At 34.4% G+C, this 24,767-nt stretch overlaps 1 protein-coding gene across 9 annotated transcripts in view; it reads right to left on the bottom strand.

Annotated features, from left to right (window-relative positions):
• The window catches only part of DENND4A (DENN domain containing 4A), a 94,064-nt gene that overhangs the window by 41,367 nt on the left and 27,930 nt on the right, over positions 1-24,767 (bottom strand). For 6 of the 9 annotated variants that reach the window (XM_023757806.1, XM_023757808.1, XM_023757807.1 and 3 more), the window contains exons 5-12: positions 18,869-19,118; positions 13,076-13,145; positions 11,032-11,201; positions 9,989-10,230; positions 6,159-6,225; positions 4,730-4,788; positions 2,084-2,228; positions 1,659-1,834 (exon numbers count right to left, since the gene is read on the bottom strand). In XM_023757806.1, the coding sequence (XP_023613574.1) occupies positions 1,659-1,834; positions 2,084-2,228; positions 4,730-4,788; positions 6,159-6,225; positions 9,989-10,230; positions 11,032-11,201; positions 13,076-13,145; positions 18,869-19,118 (1,179 nt within the window). Of the gene's footprint in view, positions 1-1,658; positions 1,835-2,083; positions 2,229-4,729; positions 4,789-6,158; positions 6,226-9,988; positions 10,231-11,031; positions 11,202-13,075; positions 13,146-18,868; positions 19,119-24,767 lie in introns of those variants that run through there. The other 3 variants (XM_023757813.1, XM_023757814.1, XM_023757812.1) reach the window with 3 other exon arrangements.

Here is a 24,767-nt window from a genome sequence, read left to right as displayed (position 1 = left end):
CTTCTAACAAATTGAGGGAAAGTATAAAAAGAGGGAAATGTAATTTTTTTTTAAAATATATTTTATTGATTTTTTACAGAGAAGAAGGGAGAGGGAGAGTTAGAAACATTGATGAGAGAGATCGATCAGCTGCCTCCTGCACGCCCCCCACTGGGGATGTGCCCGCAACCAGGGTACATGCCCTTGACCGGAATCGAACCTGGGACCCTTGAGTCCGCAGGCCGACGCTCTATCTACTGAGCCAAACCGGTTCGGCGAGGGAAATGTAATTTATCGCCGAAATAAACCTAGTATATACTCATTTACCGTCCTTAATTTTAATTTTTAAAAACACTGTCATGTAACATTAACAAATGGGAAAGAAAAGAGATACTACTTTAATATTTAAAGAGTTAAATATTCCAGGTAAAGAATTAAATATTCCTAGTAAATAATCTTTGACTCTATTGATCCCATACATAAAACGGCTTTTACACACCAAGTACATCCTATATTTTCTTGGTTAGGCTTTCTCCGAATAAAAGCTTTTTGACAGAAGACATGTTTTATACTAGAAAATTATTTTTTTGCTAAACTTTTCTGATGATTTAGGTATTTGAAGTTTTGACATAAGACAAAATTAGAATTAATGTAAGATTAAATTAAAAGGCTTTAATATAACACATGCATATTTTAAAATGAAGAAAAACCTATTTCACATATACATAAGTTATAAAAGGCATACTAGCTTTTGGGCTTTTCTGATAGTTATTTTAAGCATGTCCTGTGGATTCAATGTGGTCACTGCATCAATTTCCTCTTTCCTGAATAGCATAAGTATGATTAAATTGAAAATAAGGGATCTAAGAGAAACACTTAATTATAAAAAAGCTACAAATATACAGCTCCAGTAGTACAACTTAAATATTATTCCAATAAAAGAGAGCAGCTTATAAAATCCTTACACTCCTAGGATATAAGAGTAAAAAAAAGTATAATTTAAAAGTGATTTAATGACAGAGGGGTGGGGGCTAGGAGGACTAGATAAAGGAAGGTGAAGGGATCAGCTGAAGAATATATACACATAGCCTATGGACACAGACAATAGTGTGATGAGGACCAAAGGAGGGGGAGGCGGGCTGAGTGAAGGTGGACAAAAAGGGGGGAAATGGGGGACATCTGCAATAGCGTCAACAATAAATTTTTTTTAAGTTATTTAAAAATTTAAAAACATTACATTAATTTTGATATGAATTATCAGTATTCTAAATAATATTACACTATACTAGAAATAGGATTGAAATACTAATCAAGGAATAGTATTTCAATTCAATTTGTTTCACCCATACCCATTTGACTAAAGGGAAATACATTTTTTTCTATTTCTAACTTCAATTTCCTTTCTGCTAAATTTCTAGGTAAGCATAAGATTATAATGTTTCTTAAATATTTAAAAAGCTAAGGATGAAAGGTACATTCTCTTTCCAATAAAACCTTCTCCAATGCCCTAAATCTATCCCACTGAATATAGTAAGAGCTGATTCAAAGACGGTAATAATCCTAAACACAAAAACAATATATCTGAAGGGAAATTCTGATAAGCATTCATAAAATAAACAATTACACACATAGACTATGAAGTAAAATTAGTGGGTGTAGAATCAGTAAAATGTACTTACTGAGAAATGGTGTTGGTATCTAGATCAACACAACTAACATCTGGTGGTGGGTCATAGAGATCAAAGTATCTTGAATCAATTCCTACTATGAATGGACATGGTGCACTCAAGACATCGGCTAAAGCCAGTGGGCAGAGAGGAACATATGGGCATGGCCAGTGGAAAGGGAATATCATCTTGGATAAACAAAAGATTGAAGAATATTTAGCTGTTTGACATTGAAGCATAATTTATCAGCAAGCACAAAAAATTATATTTTAAATATTTAGACTTAAAGTCTAATGCTTGAAAATGAATTAAATAATTATAACTAGTGTCAATGGTCAGAAAATTTAAATTATTTTCACAACATAAAAATTCATTACACTTTGAGTTAAAATAGCTTTAAATCACATATTTTCACAATAAGAAACTGTGATACTCACAGACACTAATGCTTCTGTCACACTAGTAAGCACTGAAGGCCGTAAGGAATGGATGAGAATCTTATGTTCTGTTACTGCAAACACCAGTAGTGTCACAGCATTTTCAGGCCCTAAATTCTGAAGTAGTGTTGAAAACTTGCCACCACTGTCAATCCAAACAAAAATATATAATTAATAAAATAAAGATCCAATAGCCTCATTACACAAAATAATGAAAAAAATTCATGATTAGGGTAGAATTTTGTATTATATATTCAACTTTAAATGTGATTGCTGATCTTATGTAGGGAAAACTGCATCAGAAACACTATGAAAACAATGACGTTTTATGAAGTTTCAAAATCATTGAATTCTTCTGCATTGTATTCATTATGGAAAATGAAAAATTATCTGTTTTATTTTATATATGAAGATCTACCATGTAGATAATGTCCAAATAAAGAATTTAATTTATACAGGTATGCTTTGATTGAAAGCAAATCCTTTAATGAAAGTTTTGGCTCATCTCCCACTATAATAGTAAAAAACTACATGACTTACAGGCCCACATCCCTTAAGGTAAATACACATATTATTGCAAATAATCTTTCATATTGTAATAATAATAGTAATATGAAATCAAGAGCTATCAAGTAATGATATAAATACAAAGCAAATTCATAACCAAAACTTAGACATCTAAGAGGTTGAGCATAGACCTATGAACCAGGACATTCTGGTTTGATTCCCAGTCAGGGCACATGCCTGGGTTGCTGGCTAGATCCCATGTGCGGGTTGTGCAGGGGGCAGCCGATCAATGATTCTCTCTCATCATTGCTGCTTCTATCCCTCTCTCCCTCTCCCTTCCTCTCTGAAATCAATAAAAATATATATTTTTAAAAAACCACTTATACATCTGCATAGTAACAAAATGCTGACAAATAACTCTGTAAGCCAACCAGTGTTTTGTCTATATAATCTATAACAAAAGCATAATATCTATAATAATAAAAACATAATATGCTAATTAGACTGGACATCCTTCCAGACGAAGCTGGGGCTGCAAGGGAAGCCCAGGTCCCAGGTGCCTGCTGGCAGCCAGAGGGAAGCTGGTGACGGCAGCCGGGGAAGGAAGGCCTACTCTTGCATGATTTTCGTGCATCGGGCCTCTAGTGCTAAATAATTGGCTTCATTAGATTTTTTTAAAATAAAGCAAAATTAGTAACAAAAGTCTCTTGGAGAAATGAAAACATATGTCCACAAAAATCTTGTGCATGTTCACAGCAGCATTAGTCATAGTAGCCAAAAAGTCTATCAACTGATGAATGGATAAATAAAATGTAGTATATTCATATACTGAAATATTTGTTGGAACTAAAAAGAAATGAAGTACTGATACACACTAGATCAGCCGTGGGCAAACTACGGCCCGCGGGCCGGATCCGGCCCGTTTGAAATGAATAAAACTAAAAAAAAAAAAGACCGTACCCTTTTATGTAATGATGTTTACTTTGAATTTATATTAGTTCACACAAACACTCCATTCATGCTTTTGTTCCGGCCCTCCGGTCCAGTTTAAGAACCCATTGTGACCCTCGAGTCAAAAAGTTTGCCCACCCCTGCACTAGATCATGGATGAACCTTGGAAACATTATGCTAAGTGAAAGAAACTAAACACAAAAGGTCAAATATTATATGATTCCATTTATATGAAATGTTCAGAATAGGCAAGTCTGTAGAGACAGAAACAGATTAACTATTACCAAGGGTTGGGGAGGTGCGTGTGTTTGTGTGTGTAGGGATGGGAGAAATAGGGAAGGTAAACTGCTAAAGCATACAGGGATTCTTTTTAGAGAGATTAAAATGTTCTAAAATTGATTATAGTGACAGTTGCAGAACTCTGTGAATATAACCAGTAGATTGTACAATTTAATTGAGTGAATTATATAATATGTGAAATATATACCAAAAAAGCTGTTAGCAAAAAAAAAAAAGTCCTTGGGTAATTTAGAATCATTTTAATATAGTCTTAGTCAGTATTTCTAGTTTATTTTTGGCTTAAACAACGGTTAAGAAAACACTGATCACTCTGGACCAAGACCTAGTGATGAAATAATCTGCAATTTTTACAAAATTAATGTCAAAGATGGCACCTAGTCTCCCTTAGATGTGTGCTACAAAATAATTATATTGTAGCTATTTCTCTGCAAGAAAAATTATACAGCTAATTAAATTTCAAGAAATGATATCACAGAAAAAATATATTTCATAATTTCTCTTTTTAAGGTGATGAAATACTTTGTTCTACCCCATGGTTTAATATTTATACGTATCTTTTTATTTTGAGATTAAATGGAAAGTTAATTACATTGGATATTCTTCAGAGAATATTTAAAGCTAAAAATAATTGTTTTCATAATCGACATACATATGTACCTATTTATGTAATAGTACTTAACAAATGGATACACAAAATACCAAACACTACCTTGAAAGTCTTTCTTTTTTTAAGAATGTTAAACTAAATATTAAGTAAATGGAATTTAGATAAAAAACAGTTAAATGAAAATATTTACGTCAACATTTGAAATTTTACTTAGGAAAGAGAGAAAATATTTGAGCTAACACTAGATTTAGAGAAATAAACAGAAATGAAGTTTTACTTGCCTTAGTGGAAGAGGTGAAGAAACAGGCTGACTGAGGATCAGACTATCGTGTGGTGATAACTGGAAGAAGATTTAAAATAAAGTATTTGAAATATAAAGATAAACTTTAAACACCACTTTCTGGTAAAAACATATAGATTAATGATGATGAAGTTTCAATATATTCATTCATCAGTATAATCACTTACTAAGATCCTGAAAATATGCCCTGATTACTGACCTCTTCTGACTACTAATTCTTCCATTCTAAACCCTGTATTTTTTCTTCTGTTCTTCAATGTTTCCCTAATTCCATTTTAACAAATCTGTATTGAAAGACTAAATTATTAATTTAATACCATAAAACCAGAGTTAGCAAATCTATGGCCTCCAGGGCAAATCCAAAGGCTACCTGTTTTTATGAACAGTTCATCGGAACTCATCATTTACATATTACCTCTAGCCGATTTTGCGTAATAACAACAGGGCTGAGATCAAATGGCTTGTAAACACGAAGATATTTACTTTTTGGTCCTCAACAGAAACATTTTGCCAACTTCTGCTATAAAACAAATGTTTTATGCGTATTCAAACTGACTGTTACATATATTTTGGCACTAAATACCAAGAAGTAAGATAGAATTAATATGTAAATATGCAGACTGAGATAATAAAACTTATCAAATGATATTTTTCTAGATATTTTATCTGTATCAATATAATAATGCAGTTATTTTTATCATTTTCAAACTTATGCAGATTTTTACAAATTTGTAAATATCTATTTGTCAAATGATTTCTAATTTTGAATGACACCCCAATACTGGCTGCAATAGATTTAGTACAGCACACATAGTGATGTTACATGAAAATGTCTTAATGTAAATCACTTCATAAATGATGATTAAATAAGCAGAAATTTACATATCAAGACAAAAAATATGAACAAGAAAAGAAAGTCGCAGGCTGGAAGAGGTTAATGGGGGGGGGATCTATGGAATACTTTCAACAGTAAAGATTAAAAAAAAAAAAGAAGAAAGTCAATTGGGAAAAAGAGATGGGGAAATAATTTATGTTTATTTTAAACTTCCCCCATCACAAAGATATGAGCATTCCTTCATGCAATATATGAAAATACACAACTTTCCCTTCTATATACTGTAATATACTTATCTTAGGGACTAATGCCAAAACCATTGAGAAACTTTCAAACACTGAGAACAAATTTAAGAAAATAAGTTCCTTTTTTGTGTTCAAAATGTCCACGGCTTCCTACTTCTTTAACTCTGCAACCCTTTATTAAAGAAAGAAGGGCCCAAACTCCAAAATAAATTAGCATCTTGCTCTCTTTCAATCTCATTTTTTCCCCATTTAAAATTTTTATTCCTATGTTACATTTTGACAGAGCCAATAGTTCATTCAACAGGGCACTTATATCAAGAAAATCTTACCTGAACTAAAATCCGTGGTCTCTGAGGAGATGGAAAAGGAACTTTATGCATAAAATGAGAAATATGCCTTAAAAACAAACAAACAAAAAACCAATTAATCCCAAAGTGAGTACCATATGCTACAAAGGTCAACATGTCATCATAAGTCCAAGTTAAGTCAAAAGCTCTGTGAACCTATAATTTCGAAATCCCTGCTACTATGAAAACAAGTGAACAAACAACCAAAAATAATTTGTCCCATTAAAGTTGCTTCTACTTAAATTCAATAACTTCTCATATTAATAGTTGTTCACATTCAACAATGTTTATGTCATGAATATTTCAAAAGCCATTTTACCTTTTACCTCTCCCTAAGTAGATAATATATAACATACCGGAGATGTGGACAGTGCATTTGTAATATACACTTTAGTCAACTGTTCATATTTTAAAAGTGAAACACCATTTAGAGTGCTCCAGAAAAATGGAAGAGTTTTACTATTTCTAAAAGATAAACAATATACAGACACACCTTATTTTATTGCACTTCGCTTTACAACTTTATAGATGTGTCTTTTACAAACTAAATGCAAAACTCTCCACCAGCAAAAAGATTTACAACTCACTTTATTGCAATACTTGATTACAGTGGTCTGGGTTGGAAATTGCAATATCTCCAAGGAATGCCTGTTCTTTCTATTAATAACAGGTTAAAAATTCTATTATTGAGTTTATGGTTTTTTTTCTAGAAATGGATAAAAAGTGAGATTGATGTGTTTTGTTTATAGCACTATGAAAAAGAAAAAAGGCAACATTAGTGAAAAATCCTTTTTTTAGAAAAAAGTTATTTTATTTCTGTATTACTTTTGTCTTAAGTATTATTTCAAAATCATCTTTGTTTCAGAACTGGGATAATTTCAACAGGATAGAGACATTAAAAGAGAAATGTATTAATTTTACAAACATGTTTTGACTGCTTGCTATGTATAAGACACTGCCAGACATTTTGGGAATTATAAAAAAAGCATATTAAGCCATGAAGGTACTCATAACCTAAGAAAAAAGATGAGGGGAACGAGTTCCAAGACACACTTTTGCTTGAATTATCTGAAGTTGTTAGAACAGCAGAAAACAAAGTGTACTCCATGAACATCTAAAGATCTCTAAAACCCATCCATGGAGGATCTGCAAGGTCAAAATTAATTTTTTTTTAATCCTCACGGGAGGATATGTTGATTGAATTTCAGAGACACAGACATTGATGTGAGAGAGAAACATCAATTGCCTCCTGTATGGGCACCCTGACTGGGGATCGAACCCGCCACCTTTTGGTGTACGGGACCACGCTCCAATTGAACCATACCGGCCAGGGCTCCAGTGTATTTTTAAAAAAATAATCTGTGGCCTTAGCTGGTTTGGCTCAGTGGACAGAGCGTTGGCCTGCGACTGAAGGGTCCTGGGTTCGATTCCAGTCAAGGGCACATGCCGGGTTGCAGGCTTGATCCCCAGTAGGGGAGTGCAGGAGGCAGCCAATCAATGATTCTCTCTCATCACTTGTTTTTCTACCTCTCTCTCTCCCTCTCCCTTCCTCTTTAAAATCAATAAGTATATTAAAAATAATAAAAAATAATCTGTGATGGAAGGGGAAGTATGTATAAAGCACTTCTGCTGTGCGTAGCAGTACAATGGTTGTCTTGAAGAAAAGCACTTGTGCAACTGAGTCCACAGCAACATTTAGTTCATGCCAAACGGTCCTTAATATTTGGTTCTATGAAAAACATCCATGAGCATATTTGGTACATGACAAAGTATTCTTTATATTTGGTCCTGTCAAAAATGTCCATGCTTAGAAAACGTCTTTGGGTTCAGATAGCCCATAACAGTTTATAATTTTGGTTTTACAGGATTGATACATAAGAAATACTATCAAATTTTACTGATCTAATAACTGTGCTGTAGCTGTATTGCCAATAATAATCCCTGACTCAGTAACCAGCTAGTAATGGCACATGGGGTAGGTAGATGGGTCAACGTGGACTAAATGTCTCCATGGATGTTTTACACAGAACCAAGTGTCTGCTAACCCCTATAATAAACTCTACTTGTCATGTCTGGGTGCAGTAACAAAAAGGGAAATCCACAATTTTCTGAACAGACTATTCAAATGTCCACTTACTTATTTGCGTAAGGCCAGGTTCATGTACTTGGACCCAAGCAACATATTGCAACAGATTAAATACAGAAGCACACATGAGAATCTACCTGTGTTCAATTAATCCAGACATTAGATTTATAAAAATGTAAAACAATGTCACTCTTCTAACATTTTTTTGCTTTGGAAAACAGTTATTTTTTTTAAAAAAAATTATGTTTATTGTTTTTAAAAATAATGTATTTTTAAGTTTTCAGTTTTAATTTCTACTATAGTAAATATCAACAGATATAAAGAAAAGCTCTTTGGGGGTACTCAGTTGTTAAGAGTATAAAGGGGTCCTGAGACCAAAAACACTGAGAACTGCACTGGAATACTGGGCCTAGAAAAGTGCTAGGAAAAATTAAGGAATAATCCTGTACACCAATGTACTTATGATAATTCTATCACTTCCCAACTGTCATTAGAGTCAGAGAATTCTGCCTAAGAACACAAAAGACCTTAAGTGATTGATGGTATAAAACAAACAGTCCTCTCTGCTGGCTTGGCTCAGTGGCTGAGCGACAACCTATGAATCAGGAAGTCACGGTTAGATTCCCAGTGGGGAGCATGGCGGAGGCAGCCAATCAATGATTCTCTCTCATCACTGATGTTTCTATCTCTCTCTCCCTCTCACTTCTCTCTGAAATCAATAAAAATATATTTTTAAAATAAAATAAACAATAGTCAGACAATGTAGATATTTAGATCTCATTTGCAGCAGATCTTACTACTTGAAAAATTATTCATATATTTTAATGACCTTAAAGTAAATTACTAAAATTTTAAAAAGAATGCACTTGTCTAATTTTTTCTTTAAATTCATTACATCTAAAAATAGTGAGGAATATTTTTAAAGGTCCATAATAAACACAAATTATATGCAAAATAAGAATTATAAAACTATTTTTTAAAAATTCCAATTAGGATCTCCAAACTTCACAAGAACATCAAAAAATGAAACACTGCCCAGCCAGTGTGGCTCAATGGTTGAATGTCAACCTATGAATCAGGAGGTCATGGCTTGATTCCCAATCAGGGCACATGCCTGTGATGCAGGTTTGATTCCCAGTAGAGGGGTGCAGGAGGCAGCTGATCAATGATTCTCTCATCTCTGATGTTTCTATCTCTCTCTCTCTCATCCTCTCTGAAATCAATAAAAAAAAAATATATATATATATATATATATATATATATATATTTAAATATATTTTATTGATTTTTTTACAGAGAGGAAGGGAGAGGGATAGAGAGTTAGAAACATTGATGAGAGAGAAACATCAATTTACCTGCACACTCCCTACTGGGGATGTGCCCGCAACCAAGGTACATGCCCTTGACCGGAATTGAACCTGGGACCCTTGAGTCCGCAGGCCGACGCTCTATCCACTGAGCCAAACCAGTTAGGGCAAAAAATATATATACTTTTAAAATGAAATACTTATTTTGTTAGAGATAAAGTTATTAAAAATAGCATGACTGTAAAAGTATAATAGAGAAATATTTCTGATTGAAACCACCAAACTCTTTTTTCCAAATAACTCCTGACAAATCTAGTTTCCATATAAAATTTACCAGTAAAATTCAATTACAAGTACAAATATACCACACATAATAGAAAGATCTGCCACATTTTGAATCAAGAAGGTTTTTAACTTACTTCTCAATTGGAAGGACATGAGGTCCAGAGATGGAATAACGATACAAAAAAGTCAGAAACTTTCTGAATGCATCAAAAAAAGGCCAGTGAGAAAGAAGGCAGATGCATTTATTAGTGTGAACTGTTTTGGAACTGTCAGACTTCCCATCTGCCAATGATGCTAAACCCAATAGAAGTCTCTGTTTTTCTGTGAGATTCTCCTCAGGATATGGTTCATAAAACTGAATAGCAGCACCATAGACCTGGAAAACAAGTAATATATTTACTAAATACATTTTATGTCATTTATTCAAATCACATCATTAGTTAAATATTTAATGGGTGAGCCAGGCCACTTATGAGCCATTATATGTCTATGAGTTAGGCAAGGTGCTAGGTACCAGGAACATTTGCTTTCTTGAAGTACATTAAAAAATAAAATAAAATAAAAATTTAAAACTACACAAGTGCTACTCTCATATCTCTATATTTTTTCAAAAAGGTGTTTCAATTAAATTGTATTTGTTTCATAGAAAGTGAAATAAATTGTATCAATATTCTCTGCAAGAAAATTATTAAGAACTATTATTTAGTAGATAGTGGGACAATTTTAGATAGGGAAATACAAATTCCAACTTCAGGCAATTCACTAAATTTCTCTGGATCTCAATTTCTCAATCTACAAAAAGAGAGTGTCAGATTAAATTTCCAAGGCCCCTTCCAGCTATAACAGCCTATGATTCTAACTAGCATTGATTATTAATAATGTATTTTGTATTATTTTCAAAGCTTCTACATTACCAAAAACAAAGCAATGAAGGATCATCATATGACAATTAAAAATCTTTCACCACATTCACAAGAAAGCATTTGAGTATATGGAACAGCATGAAAATTCTCTTTTCCTTTGTCCCTGGATATAGTTACTTTAACCAAATGAAAGAGGTGTGTACTATAGATTCAATTTAATCAGTTATGTTTTCCTACTGTTCCTTGCATTATATAAAACTTAAATTTAAAGTGTACAAGAATTTCCTGATATAATTTGTTAAAACACATAGTACCTTTTCAGCTGAGGCTCCAGTTAACACAAATGTAGAAAATACAGGGAGAGGGTATTTGCTATTTGATGGCCAACATTCAATAGTTGCACCCATTGGTAAACAAAATAGGGGAACAGATTCTGGGAGCGAGAATGACTCATAATCTTCTTGAGGATATCTACAAATTAGACCTATAAAAACAATAAATATTAGGTCATCATCTCTTAAATTAGGTGCTTGTAATTTAAATGATGCTGAAAAGCTTTATTTAACACATTTCAAAGTTCAAACCATTACATATACTAGGTGAGGCAAAAGTAGGTTTATGTTTGTGAGTATGCAAAACAGTTTATTCTTGTATTATTATTTATTAATTAATGCATTATTTTCCATATGAACAACTGTGAACCTCCTTTGGCTCCATCCTGTATGTTCATCAAATAATTGAATGCTTCAGTAGGATTTATATAGATTTTAATCCTCAAATATAATGATTCATATTAACTGCTTAATATTTCTCAAGCTTCATCCACAAAGTTTAAGTAAGGCAAACAAGAAAAGATTATTCTAAAGAAATATACATACACACATATTCAAAAATTCAGTTTGTGGTCAAACTACCAACTTAAAGCACATGAATATACTATTTTTTAATTTTTTCAATATGGTTACCTGCATATATCCATTTCATCAGTTCTCAATAACTTTCCCTCAGGGTGTTTTACACATTAAAATAGATGTCCTATAGGAGTACATACATAACTTCTAGCACAAATACAAAAAAAAATTCTAATAAAAATAGAAGAGTCACATATTAATGATGTCTTCAGAATAGTATCAACTCAAATCTGGCTTCTGAATAATCCCAAGTTATATGAAGATAGAGTTTCAAGTGACCTATGATTTCATATTAAATAGACTAGTCTAGAAAGTGGTCTAGAAATCTTCTACTGAACACAACATCCAGCAGAGTCTTGTACTGGATTTTGTGGGACTAGAAATAGAAAATAGGTTCCCTGAACTTGAATAGTAAAAGTCAAGTGGAAACCATCACTAGATATAACCTTAAAGGCAAAATGATAAATTAGGAATACCAGTGGTTGGTTTGCCACTAATATCTATGTGATTCTGAACAAATCATATACCTGTAAGACTCTGCTTTTCTCATTTATAAAGTGAGATGAACTATATATACTAAGGGCCAAGGCAGTTCTCAAATTCTCTAACTATATGCTGGCCAACCAGTAGATCCTATGAGGGTCTAAGGTTAATTGTCTACTACTTTCTTAGGTCATAAGGCTACAGGATAGGCTTTAAGTAGTTCAGAAATAGTGATAAATTGTACATAGATCTTAAAAAAATCAAAGCTAGAACAGAAAGTAATAGTCTATGATGTGATTTTAAAACTACCTATATATATAAAAAGATTAATATGCAAAGTGTCTTCTCGGGAGTTCGACCGGGAGACCAGGAGTTTGATCGCTCTCTATGATGGGTGCTGACCAACAGGGGGCAACGCAGAACGATCAGCCCTGATCACCAGCCAGGCCTAGGGACCCTACCCGTGCAAAAATTTTGTGCACCGGGCCTCTAGTATTATTTAAAAGACTGAATTTGCTCTACAAATAAGATGAGAATGTTTGCTATTTTGAGGTTTTTGGCAATTGAAAATTTCAGTTATGTATTATAGAATCAAAAATTAGCTTATAATATTTCAGATTATTATGAAACACATATGAACTATAGATTTGACTAAATTTGATATATTAAAGAAACATTAATTTAATTAGAAAATACTTTCCCCCATTTTCTACTGATTTAAAAACTTAAAGAGAATTTCTACTTATTAGTTATTTATTTAAACCTAATGTTTAAAAAATCATGCTTTCTTTTAACATTAATCTCCCATTAACTGTATGGATGAAAACAAAACAGAATTAAAAGACATAGGTTATAGTCTCAGTCCTGATACTAACACACTGTAAGATGGGTTTTGTTTATTTTAGTATTACTGGCTCCGATAATACATTTATATATTAAGTAATCCATGAAAAATTCTACTTACCAGCTTTGTAAGATATAGTGTTAGTTTTTGCCACTGATTTTTTATAACATAAGTATACTGCGGATCCCCACTGAATTAAAAAAGAAAATATAATTAATTTAAAAAGGTAATAACTTAACAAAATGGAATATCTTTGATCTTTCTAGTATGTATTATCTAAGATGTAAAAGATTGCTCTCTGTTAGCTATTTTCAGTTGGTTGTTTTGTGAGCATCTTATTGGAGTTACTGCCCACTTTTCTCTCAGAAGTAAAATTTAACATATTTTTTCCTAGCAAAAGCATAACATGAAAATCTGACCCTTTAAAACAAAAATAAGCCACAAAAATTTAGATTTTATGCTAAGTCCAAAATTTGGGCAGAAGTGATAAACTAGGAATTATCTATTAGTAGGTATACCTTCCTTTTGATTCCATAACCCCTTTCAGACACTGCCAGATTTTTCTGCAGCTCTTTTATGCCAAAACTTGAGTAGTAATTTGCCATATCCATTTCCTTATATCCCATTCTCTCCTGAATCCATTCCAAAACAGGTTTCAATTTCACCATTCCTTAAAAGAACACCTTGACAACTTTAATGATGCCAAATCTAATAAAGTAGTTGGTTCCTAGTCTTCATTTTATCCAACCTCTCAGCAGATTTTAATACCACTAATGACTCCCTTCCTGAAACATTTTCTTTTCTTGGCTTTTCAGGCATCACACTCTCCAGGTCCCTTTCCATCAAATTTATGGTCAACCCTCAGTCTTTTTTAAAATCCTCACCTAAAGATATATATTTTTTATTGATTTTAGAGAAAGGAAGGGGAAGAGAAACATCAATTGGTTGCCTCCCATATGCGCCCTGACCAGGATCAAATCCAAAAGCAATCAAACCCACAACTTTTGGTGTATGGGATGACACTCCAACTGAGCCACCTGGCTAAGGCCCTCAGTCTCCTTTGTAGCATCCTCTCTCTTTTCCTGATCATTAAATGTGATCTCTTATGTTCGTTCCTTCCTTTCTCTAAATGATCTCATACATTGGTTTTAAATAACTGCTACTCCCAAAGGAGTCTCAATTTTCTAGTCCCACCTGTAACTGAGATGAGGGAGACTGACTAAAGCAAATTTTGGGGTAAAGAAAAGGAGTTCAGTTTTAGACATATTAAGTTTGAAAAATCTATTAGACATCCAAATGAAGAATCATATGGAGCTAAGGTGAGAAGTCTGAAATGGAGATGTAACTTGGGAGATATCACCACTTGACTTTAGGTGGTTGCAGATATATTCACATAGCACATTTCCTTACCTTCTTTAGGCCTTAACTCAAAGGCCACTTTATTATTTCATCACCTTATATGCAATAACAAGCCTTCATCTAACCTTCCCAGTCCTCCCTATCACCCCTTTCTTGCTTTTCTTCCCTGCATAGCACTTACCACCATTGGGCATATTGCATATTTTCTTATTTATTATCTGCCTCTCACCACTAAAATATGTTTTATGATGGCAAGGGTTTTGTTTTATTTACTACTATATCTGTAGCACTTAAAACCGTGCCTACTATGTAGAAATGCTCAATAAATATGTGTTAAATGAGTCAGGACATGTTTGTGCACACATGATAGAGTACCTCTATAAACCAGTACATGAGGACAGATTCATAGCACTGAAGACAAATATATGGAGAAAATAAACTTAAAGAAATATATATTTAAATATGTTTTACTGATTTTTAGAGAGAGAAGAAGGGAGAGAGAGAAAGAACACACATCTATGTGAGAAACATCTACTGATTGCCTCCTGCATGCATCCCAACTGGGGATTGAACCCACAACCTGGGCATGTGCCCTGACTGGGAATCGAACCAGCGACCTTTTGGTGCACAGTACAATGCTCAACCAACTGAGCCACACTGGCCAGGGCTAAGAGATATTTTTTAAATATTAAGGGACTACTATAACAAACACCCACTTACCACCAAGATTTAACAAATGTTAACAATTTATCATATTTTCTTCAGGTATATATATATTTAAATAACTGTTGAAAGTATTCCATATGTTCCCTTTACCCCCCCCCCCATTGCCCCCCTCCAGCCTGCCCTTGTCCCCCACCCCAGGTCCTTACTGCCCCATTGTTTGTGTCCATGGGCCATGCATATATGCATGCATACAAGATCCTTGGTTGATTACCTCCCACCCACTCACCCTCCCCCGCCTTCCCTCTGAGATTCCTCACTCTGTTCCATGCTCCCATTCTCTGGATCACTCCGTTCATCAGTTTATTTTGTGACTTAGATTCCACATATGAGTGAGATCATGTGATACTTGTCTTTCTCTGACTGACTTATTTCACTTAGCATAATACTCTCCAGGTCCCTCCATGCAGTCTCAAAGGGTAAGAGATTCTTCTTTTTTACTGCTGCAGAGTCTTCCATGGTATAAATGTGCCACAGCTTTTTTATCCATTCATCTACTGATGGGCACTTGGGCTGTTGCCAGATCTCAGCTATTGTAATTTGTGCTGCTATAAACATAGGGGTGCATATGCTTCAGATATTTTAATTTATAGAGAAACAAAAAATTACAGGTTTAGCAAAAACCTCATCTTCCACTCCTTTGTGTTCTCCAGAAAGCCAGTGCATTTCATTTACATGCACTTAAAAAATTCTACTGTACAAATATATACATCTATGTGTATGTATTATTGTTTTATGCATTTTAAATTTTACATAAGTGATGATATACTGAATATATACTTGTATGGCTTACTTTTTTTACTCATCAACATGTTTTTGAGAATTAGTGGATTTGATCTAATTCCTTCCTCTGAACTACTGGATAGTTTCCATTAATAATGAATCAGTTTATTTTACCCATTTCTCTACTGATGGTCACTTAGGTTGTTTCCTTTTTTTTCCTTTTGGCTGTTACAAATGATGCAATATATTGGCTCCTCATGAAGAAATTTTTCTTGCTTTCTTAAACATTTCCCTACTTTTAAAAATTTATTGATTTGAGAGAGAAGAAGAAGGGGGAGAGAGGGAGAGAAGGAGAGGGGGAGAGGGGGAGAGAGGGAGAGAGGGAGAGAGGGAGAGAGAGAGGGAGAGGGAGAGGGAGGAATATCGCTCTTTGTTGCTCCCTCCACTTACTTATGCACCCATTGGTTGATTCTTGTATGTGCCCTGACCTGAGACGGAACCACAACCCTGGCATATCAGGACAATGCTCTAAACAACTGAGCTACCCAGCCAGGGCATAAAACATTTTTTCTGTGTCTCCAGGAGATAAATTATTAAATTGTGCTTAGGATATTAAATTATTCTCATCACTGTGTTAGAATTTTGTTCTTATAAATGTTTTAGTATTTTTGTATCAAAAGAATGAATGTGTAAAAGTCAGGTGGACATTATGAATGTAAGTCAAACTGGACTTTTAATTTACCAGGTGAGTAAAAATTTTATAAATAAAGGGCTTTCTATTGAAAAGTCTCAACTCCAGTTCCCAATAAGCCAAATTTCATGAAGATTAAAGAACCTTCAGTGATAACCTTTGTGATGATAACAAGGAAGCTATATGACCATTTGGATATGGCAGAAATCAAAAAGAATATTCTAAAATGAAAAACAGAAGCTCAGAGGTACAGTAAAAATTATGGGGCGCTGGAGGAAAATAACCATTATATCAAAACTAAAAGAGGGTTTTCTAAATTTCTTCCACATACAAGGTTCAGCAAAAAAGAAAGTAGGGAATCCATTGTTCCAAAAATACTTTAAATGTTTAACCTATAAATTATCTGTGTTGTGTTAACATGGCAAAAACATACCTTCTAATGCTTTTTATTTTCCCCGGGAATTAGGTACATGATTTAATTGCTTGCTTTGTTAATAACTCCAATTTTCTAAATAAACTTGCTAAATCAAATACTGACATTTTTAAAAGACTGTAAAGCAAGAGCCATTTGCATAGAGTATGAAAAAATACTCTCAATGAATCAAAAACTGAGTAGAGTCCCAAATTTGCCAAGAGTTAGCTGCGTGACTCAAAACTCTTGACTACATATCCTAAATTACAAATTTTTGCACTTTTGCACCACATGACTGACTATTCATAAGTTCTCTTCCAGCTCTAAAATATTATTCCATTCTAAATAAATCCAAATCCACATCATTCAAGGCTTATAGTTCAAAGTTTCAACATTAATAATTCTTTTTGTAAAATTATGTTTTTATTTATTTCAGAGAGGAAGGGAGAGGGAGAGAGAGATAGAAACATCAATGGTGGGAGAGAATCATTGATCGGCTGCCTCCTGCATGCCCCCTCCTGGGGATCGAGCCTGAAACCCCGGACATGTGCCCTGACTGGGAATCGAGCCTTGACCTCCTGGTTCATGGGTCAACACTCAACCACTGAGCCACACATTAATAATTCTTGAAAACTCTTTCTATATATAAGTTTAATGGGAGGTGGAGAAGTAGAGGAGGGGTTGTTTGTTTGTTTGTTTGTTTTTAGGCCAAAGCTGTAAGCCAGGTATAAAAATCATGTAGGAACTTAAAGAATTCAACACACATTTCCTCCTGTACATCAGATTATGTGTGTTTTTTTTCCTTCCTGGTTTAGAAACCTAGTAGACACATACATTTAGGAAGTCATCCACACATAGCCTGTATTTAGATCATCAAGGTTGTAAGTTTAGATGGTAAAGATAAATGGTCTGCAGACTAACCCTTGGAGCATTCCATTGTGTAGAGGTTAGGGAGATGGGAAGATATCGGCAAAGGCAGAAAATGAATGATTGGTGAAGTAGGAGGAAAAAGCAAGAGAGTACATAGAAAAAGACTACATCTTCCCTTTCTGCCACTGTTTCAAGAAGAAATGATCATCTATGCCAAAACCTACTGAAAATAAGATGAAGAACTAATCATTAGCTTCAATAAGAGCAATCTTACCTGGGGGTGGGGAGTGAGTAGGGGCTGGGAGGAGAGGAGTCAACAGGGGGAAATGGGTGATATCTGTAATACTATCAACAACAACAAAAATTAAACAAACAAACCACAACAACAACAACAAAAACCAAGAGCAATCTTGGTGGGATGGTGGAGACAAAACCCTAACTGAAGAATTAAGGTAAGGAAGGGGACAAAATATAGTTAAATCTTTGAGACATTTTGTTATAAAGGAGAACAATGAAATGGGGCAATAGATGGTGGGGGGGGATAAAGGGGTCAAGATTTGTAAAGATGGGAGAAAAATGGTTTGCATGCAATAGAGAAAAAAAAATTGATGATTCACAAAGAAAATAAGGAGAATTGCTGAAGCCATGTCCTCAAATGGGTAAGGATATGGGATCTAGTGCACAAGTGGAGGGAGGAGTTAACCTTGGCCTAGTGCAGTGGTTGGCAAACTGTGGCTCGCGAGCCACATGCGGCTCTTCCACAAAATACCGACTTCTGCGCATGGGCCACGAAGTTTCAATCGCACTGCACATGCGCGCCCGCACGTGGTGTTTTGTGGAAGAGCCACACTCAAGGGGCCAAAGAGCCACATGTGGCTTGTGAGGCGCAGTTTGCTGACCACTGGAGTGCATTACTTTTGCAATAGGGGGAAATTTTTTTTTCAATTAAAAAAGGCTTTTTGCGTAGCTCTTTTTGAAAGTACAACTAAAATACTTTCCTAAAAATAAAATATCCAATATCTTTAAAAACATGTTTTTAATTCAGTAATTGTGCTATGCTGTTTTCCAAACAAAGATTTTACATTATGGTCTTTTCATCAGTGGCTAATTTTATCAATGCAAAGGAATCACTTACCATACTGTTATTGAGATTTTTGTCGACTTTGCAGAATGTATGTGGTGGACTTTCTCCTTTACTGGGTATAATAATACATATGTCTGTGACAGCCAATGTATTCTGAGTCATGTTTTCAGAGGCTCTTCGGTAAGTGATATAAATTTTTTGTGATGAGGTACTGCCGCTAATAGTTGCAGGGCGTCCATAGGGAGTACTTTGAATAATTTCACACCCCTGTTTCAATCTTTCTTTCCAGTCATATAAAACCCTAAAAAAATAAATAAAATAAATAAATACACAAACACAAAGCACCCTCAAATGAAAGGTAATATTATCAGATATCATGAACTGGTCCTTAAATGTAGCCAAGATTTCAATCTTTTTGCAAATTTGAATTGCACAGTCCCATATAAAATTAAAGGATAACTTTTCCCTACCAAGATTTAAATAATGTAAGAAAAATTCAGATTAACCTTTGTTGACATAAACCACAGGACAGCAATGATTAAGTGCAAAGGTTCCTGTTTTAGCATTCCATTTAATGGATTTATACATTTATTTTTGTCTCTAAACCCAAGCATCTTCTTGAGAAAAAGCAACTTTGTATTGTGGCCAAAATTAAAATTTTACAAAAAGCTCTAACCAGAAGGTAAAGGACCTGCCAACACACTTTTACTTGCAATACTTCCCTCAAATTTAAGAGATAATTTTAGTCTTTCAAAAGAGAAAATAACCTCAAAAGTATAGGGGAAAGACATGGGTTTTTCCCCGCTTCTTTATTGTGGTAAAAATCATAGGCTTTTCATAATGGGAAGGCTAGGCATCCATTCCTTAAGTCTTCTAAATACTATACTTAAAGTACTTGGGGAAACAAAGAAAATGTCATGATTAAATAATATAGTTTAATTCTTTCACAAAATTCACTGATTAGACTTTAAAGCTAAGTCCTTGGCATCAGTAAAAAAAAAAATTAAGGTCTACTATATTGTGTTTTTGCTATAGAAATGGTTGTAACTGGTAATGTCCTTAATAGCAATCAGTGTCCCCTTTCATAAAATCCATTATACAAAGAAAATTTAGTACCAGAAATTGGTCAAATTATTGCTTCCTGTTATAATTTTTAAAATATATTTTTTATTGATTTCAGAGATGAAGGAAGAGGGAAAGATGACACATCAATGATGAGAGAGAATCATTGATCGGCTGCCTCCTGAACGCCCCCTACTGGGGGGCGAGCCTGTAACACGGGCATGTGCCCTGATAGGGAATTGAACCGTGACCTCCTAGTTCATAGGTCAATGCTCAATCACTGAGACACACCTGCCAGGCTAAATAATTTTTAATTTCCCTTTTTGTCCTGGCTCTCAGCAAACAAACATTTTTTTTTGGAAAATTTAGAACTAACTTGGATGCTTAATCACAGTGACTATGTTTATTCTATTGTTGGCTTAATTGCTTATTCCTCCTTGTCTTTTTGATTTTGCTTTTTTTCTGTTCTGTTTTTTCAACCTTAAAAAAAGGTATTGTAACAGAGGAATTACACACATCTGAATTCAAATTCCTACTACTTGTTACTAGTTATAGTATCATAGAACAATATAAACAAACAAAATAGAAACAGACCCACAGATACAGAGAACAGACTGATGGTTGCCAGAGGGGAGGAGGGTTGAGGGACTGGGTGAAAAAGGTCAAGGGATTGAGAAGTACAGCTTGGCAATTACAAAATATTCATGGGGATGTAAAGCACAGCATAAAAAATATAGCCAATGATACTGTAATAACTCTGTATGGTGCCAGATGGGTACTGGAAGTATCAGGGGGAACACTTTGTAAAGTACATGATTATCTAACCACTATTCTGTACACCTGAAACTAATACAAAATAATAGTGGATGTAATCAGCAGATCAGTGCATTCAAAAACTGTGGTACATCTACATAATGGAATACTACACCGCTATAAAAAAGAAGGAGCTTTTACTATTTGCAACAGCATGGATGGAACTGGAGAGCATTATGCTAAGCGAAATAAGCCAGTAGGAGAAAGATAAATATCACATGATCTCACTCATATGTGAGATATAATGATCAACATAATTTGATGAACAAGAATAGATCTAGAGACAAATGGCAGGGGAGTGGGGGTTTAGCGAGCAACCAAAGGACTTGTATGCATGCATATTAGTATAACCAATGGACACAGACACTGGGGTGGTGGGGGCTTGCCCCGGGTGGGAATGGCTGGGTGGGGGGGTCAAGTGGGGAAAAAGGAGACATATGTAAAACTTTAGACAATAAATAAAAAAAAATTAAAAAAACAGTGGATGTAAACTGTAATTGAAAAAATAAAAAAAAAACTAAGATTTAAAAGGCAAGAATGATGTCATATTCTTCACAATAACAAACATATAAGGGTAGCTATAAAAGTAGTTGTTCATTTCAGTTCAAGTCCTTTCCTATTCCAGAATCCTTCCTATGCTTGGAAAATTCCTCATCTCTACTCTAGGGAACTCCAACACCCAAATGAGAATCTGCAACAGTGCCTTCATTTTATCCACAAGCTAAAATTCTGATGATAGTCAGTGGTCATAGGAGCAACTTACCTAATCAAGATTTAACAGCTGGTTTACTTTCTTTTTTTAAAATTCTTTATTGTTTAAAGTATTACATATAGTATTACAGGTGTCTCCTTCCCGCCCCCCCCATTGACCTCTCCCTGGCCACCCTCACGCCCCCCCACCCCCAGTGTCTGTGTCCATTGGTTATGCTTATATGCATGCATACAAGTCCTTTGGTTGATCTCTTACCACCCCCTCTTCCCTCTGAAGTTTGATGGTATGTTCAATGCTTCTCTGTCTCTATTTTTGTTCATCAGTTTATATTGTTCATTGTATTCCACAAATGAGTGAGATCATGTGATATTTATCTTTCTCTGACTGGCTTATTTCACTAAGCATAATGTTCTCCATGTCCACCCATGCTGTTGTGAATGGTAAGAGTTCTTTCTTTTTTACAGCAGTGTAGTATTCCATTGTGTAGATGTACCAGTTTTTTAATCCACTCATCTGCTGATGGGCACTTAGGCTGTTTCCAAATCTTAGCTATTGTAAATTGTGCTGCTATGAACATAGGGGTGCATATGTCCTTTCTGATTGGTGGTTCTGATTTCTTAGGATATATTCCTAGAAGTGGTATTACTGGGTCAAATGGGAGTTCCATTTTTAATTTTTTGAGGAAACTCCATACTGTTCTCCACAGTGGCTGCATCGTTCCCACCAATAGTGCAAGAGGGTTCCTTTTTCTCCACATCCTCTCCAGCACTTGTCGTTTGTTGATTTGTTGATGATAGCCATTCTGACAGGTGTGAGATGGTACCTCATTGTTGTTTTGATTTGCGTCTCTCGGATGATTAGTGACTTGGAGCATGTGTTCATATGTCTCTTGGCTTTCTGTATGTCCACTTTCAAAAAGTGTCTAAGTCCTTTGCCCATTTTTTGATTGGATTGTTTATTTTCCTTTTGTTAAGATGTATGAGTTCCCTATAAATTTTGGAGATTAGGCCCTTATTGGATATAACATTGGCAAATATGTTCTCTCATGCTTTCTTATTTTGTTGATGGTTACTTTTGCTGTGCAGAAGCTTTTTAGTCCCATTTGTTTATTTTCTCCTTAGTTTCCATTGCCCTAGGACAGTGATGGCGAACCTTTTGAGCTCAGCGTGTCAGCGTTTTGAAAAACCCTAACTTAACTCTGGTGCCATGTCACATATAGAAATTTTTTTATATTTGCACCATAGTAAAACAAAGACTATATTTTTGATATTTATTTTATATATTTAAATGCCATTTAACAAAGAAAAATCAACCAAAAAAATGAGTTCGCGTGTCACTTCTGACACACGTGTCATAGGTTCGCCATCACTGCCCTAGGAGCTGTATCAGTAAAGATGTTGCTACGACATATATCTGATATTTTACTGCCTATGCCATTTACTAAATATGTAAATGTCATATGAAGCAATACAGTAGCTCTTTTGCAACCAATTTAAAATTACTGCAATTCATGAATTAACAGAATAAAGACTGATTTTTAATGTAACTTTTTAAATATCAACCATTAATGATAGAATTTTAAAAGTAGAAGACAATTCAGGAGCTCATCTTATCTTCCCTCCAGTGTTAGTAAACATGACTACATATCCTCTTTCAAACTTAATATATTAGGAGATGGAACTTTTATAGCCCCTTCTGGCAACATCAGTAGGGATGGTGATATCTTCCTTATTTTTAACCAAAACACTGTAAGTTATGAACCTATCCCTTTTTGTAACACAGCAATGAAAACAAGAAGGCTAATCTTCATCCCTTATAAATTCTTCATCCATTTTGAAGACATTCTTAGAGCTACTACTGGCCTTTCTTTGGTCTTTTTCTTTCAGTTTTCCTGTGGGAATCTTATTTTTCTACCTTTTAAATTTTGTTCCTCTTTTACTACAAAAAGTTATGTCTTTACATTTATACAATCCTGTTTTACATATATGTAAAATATGCATATATTCTTCTTTTAAAAGAACCCCAATCTTTGCAGAAATTGACAAACTGAGCCTAAAACAAATATTAAAATTCAAAAGGCCCAGAATAGCCAAAACAATCTTGAAAAAGAGGAACAAAGTTGGAATACTTACACCCAATGTAAACACTAACTACATAGCTACAGTAATCTAAACTGTCTAGTACTGGCCTAAGGACAGACAGGTAGACAAATGGAATAGAACTGAGAGTCCGGAAATAAACCCATACATCTATGGCCAATTAATTTTTGAAAATGGGAGAAGAATATTCTCGTCAGCAGATGGTGCTAGGACAGATGGATATCCATATGCAAAAGGGTAAGATTGAACCCCTTCCTTAACCATAGACTAGTAAAAGCCTTCTTAGATATGATACCAAAACATAAGCTACAAAAGAAAAAATAGTTAAATCAGACCTCATCAAAATTAAAAACTTTTCAGCTTCAAAGGATACCATAAAGAAAGTGAAAAGACAACCCACAGAATGGGAGAAAATATTTGTAAATCATGTACCTGGTAAGGAATGTGCATCTAGAACATGTAATGAACTCCCAAAGCTCAACAATAAAAAGACAACACAATTAAAAACAGGGAAAGGATTCTGAATAGACATTTCTCCAAAGAGCTACACATGGCAAATAAACAGAAGAAAGATGCTCAACATCATTAGCCACCAGGTGAATGCAGATCAAGACCACAATGAGATGCCACTTCACATCCATTAGGACAGTTATAATTAAAATGACAAACAAAATGTTGGCTAAGATGTGGAGAAATTGGAAGCTTCATACCAGTATAGTGCCAGTGGGAATGCAAAGTGGTACAACTACTTTGGAAAACAGTCTGGCAGTTTCTCAAAAGGTTTAACACACAGATACCATATGACCCAGAAATTCCACTTCTAAGTAAATATACAAGAGAAATTGAGACATATGTCCATACAAAAACTTGTACATGAATATTTCCAGAAGCATTATTCATAATAACCAGAACATATAAACAACCCACAATCAACTGAAAAGGGATAAATTAATTGTGGTGTATCTACAAGATGGAATATTATTCAGCTGTATAAAGAGATAAAAGTATTGACACATGCTACAACATGGATAAACCTTGAAAACAGTGAAAGAAGTCAGACACACACACACACACTGATTCCATTTATATAAAATGTCCAGAATAGGCAAATCTATAGAAATAGAAAATAGACTAGTGATTGCCTAGAGCTGAAGGGGTTCAGGAGAATTGAATAGTTTACTAAAGTGAGTACAGGGTGTCTTTTGGCATGATAAAAATGTTCTAAAATTTATTGTGGTGATGGTTGTACAACTCCATAAATATC

Source organism: Myotis lucifugus, unplaced genomic scaffold, assembly GCF_000147115.1.
Source record: "Myotis lucifugus unplaced genomic scaffold, Myoluc2.0 scaffold_115, whole genome shotgun sequence".
Taxonomy (NCBI): Eukaryota; Metazoa; Chordata; class Mammalia; order Chiroptera; family Vespertilionidae; genus Myotis; species Myotis lucifugus.
Note: the sequence above shows the minus strand (reverse complement) of the source record. Positions and strands in the feature narration are given on the sequence as shown.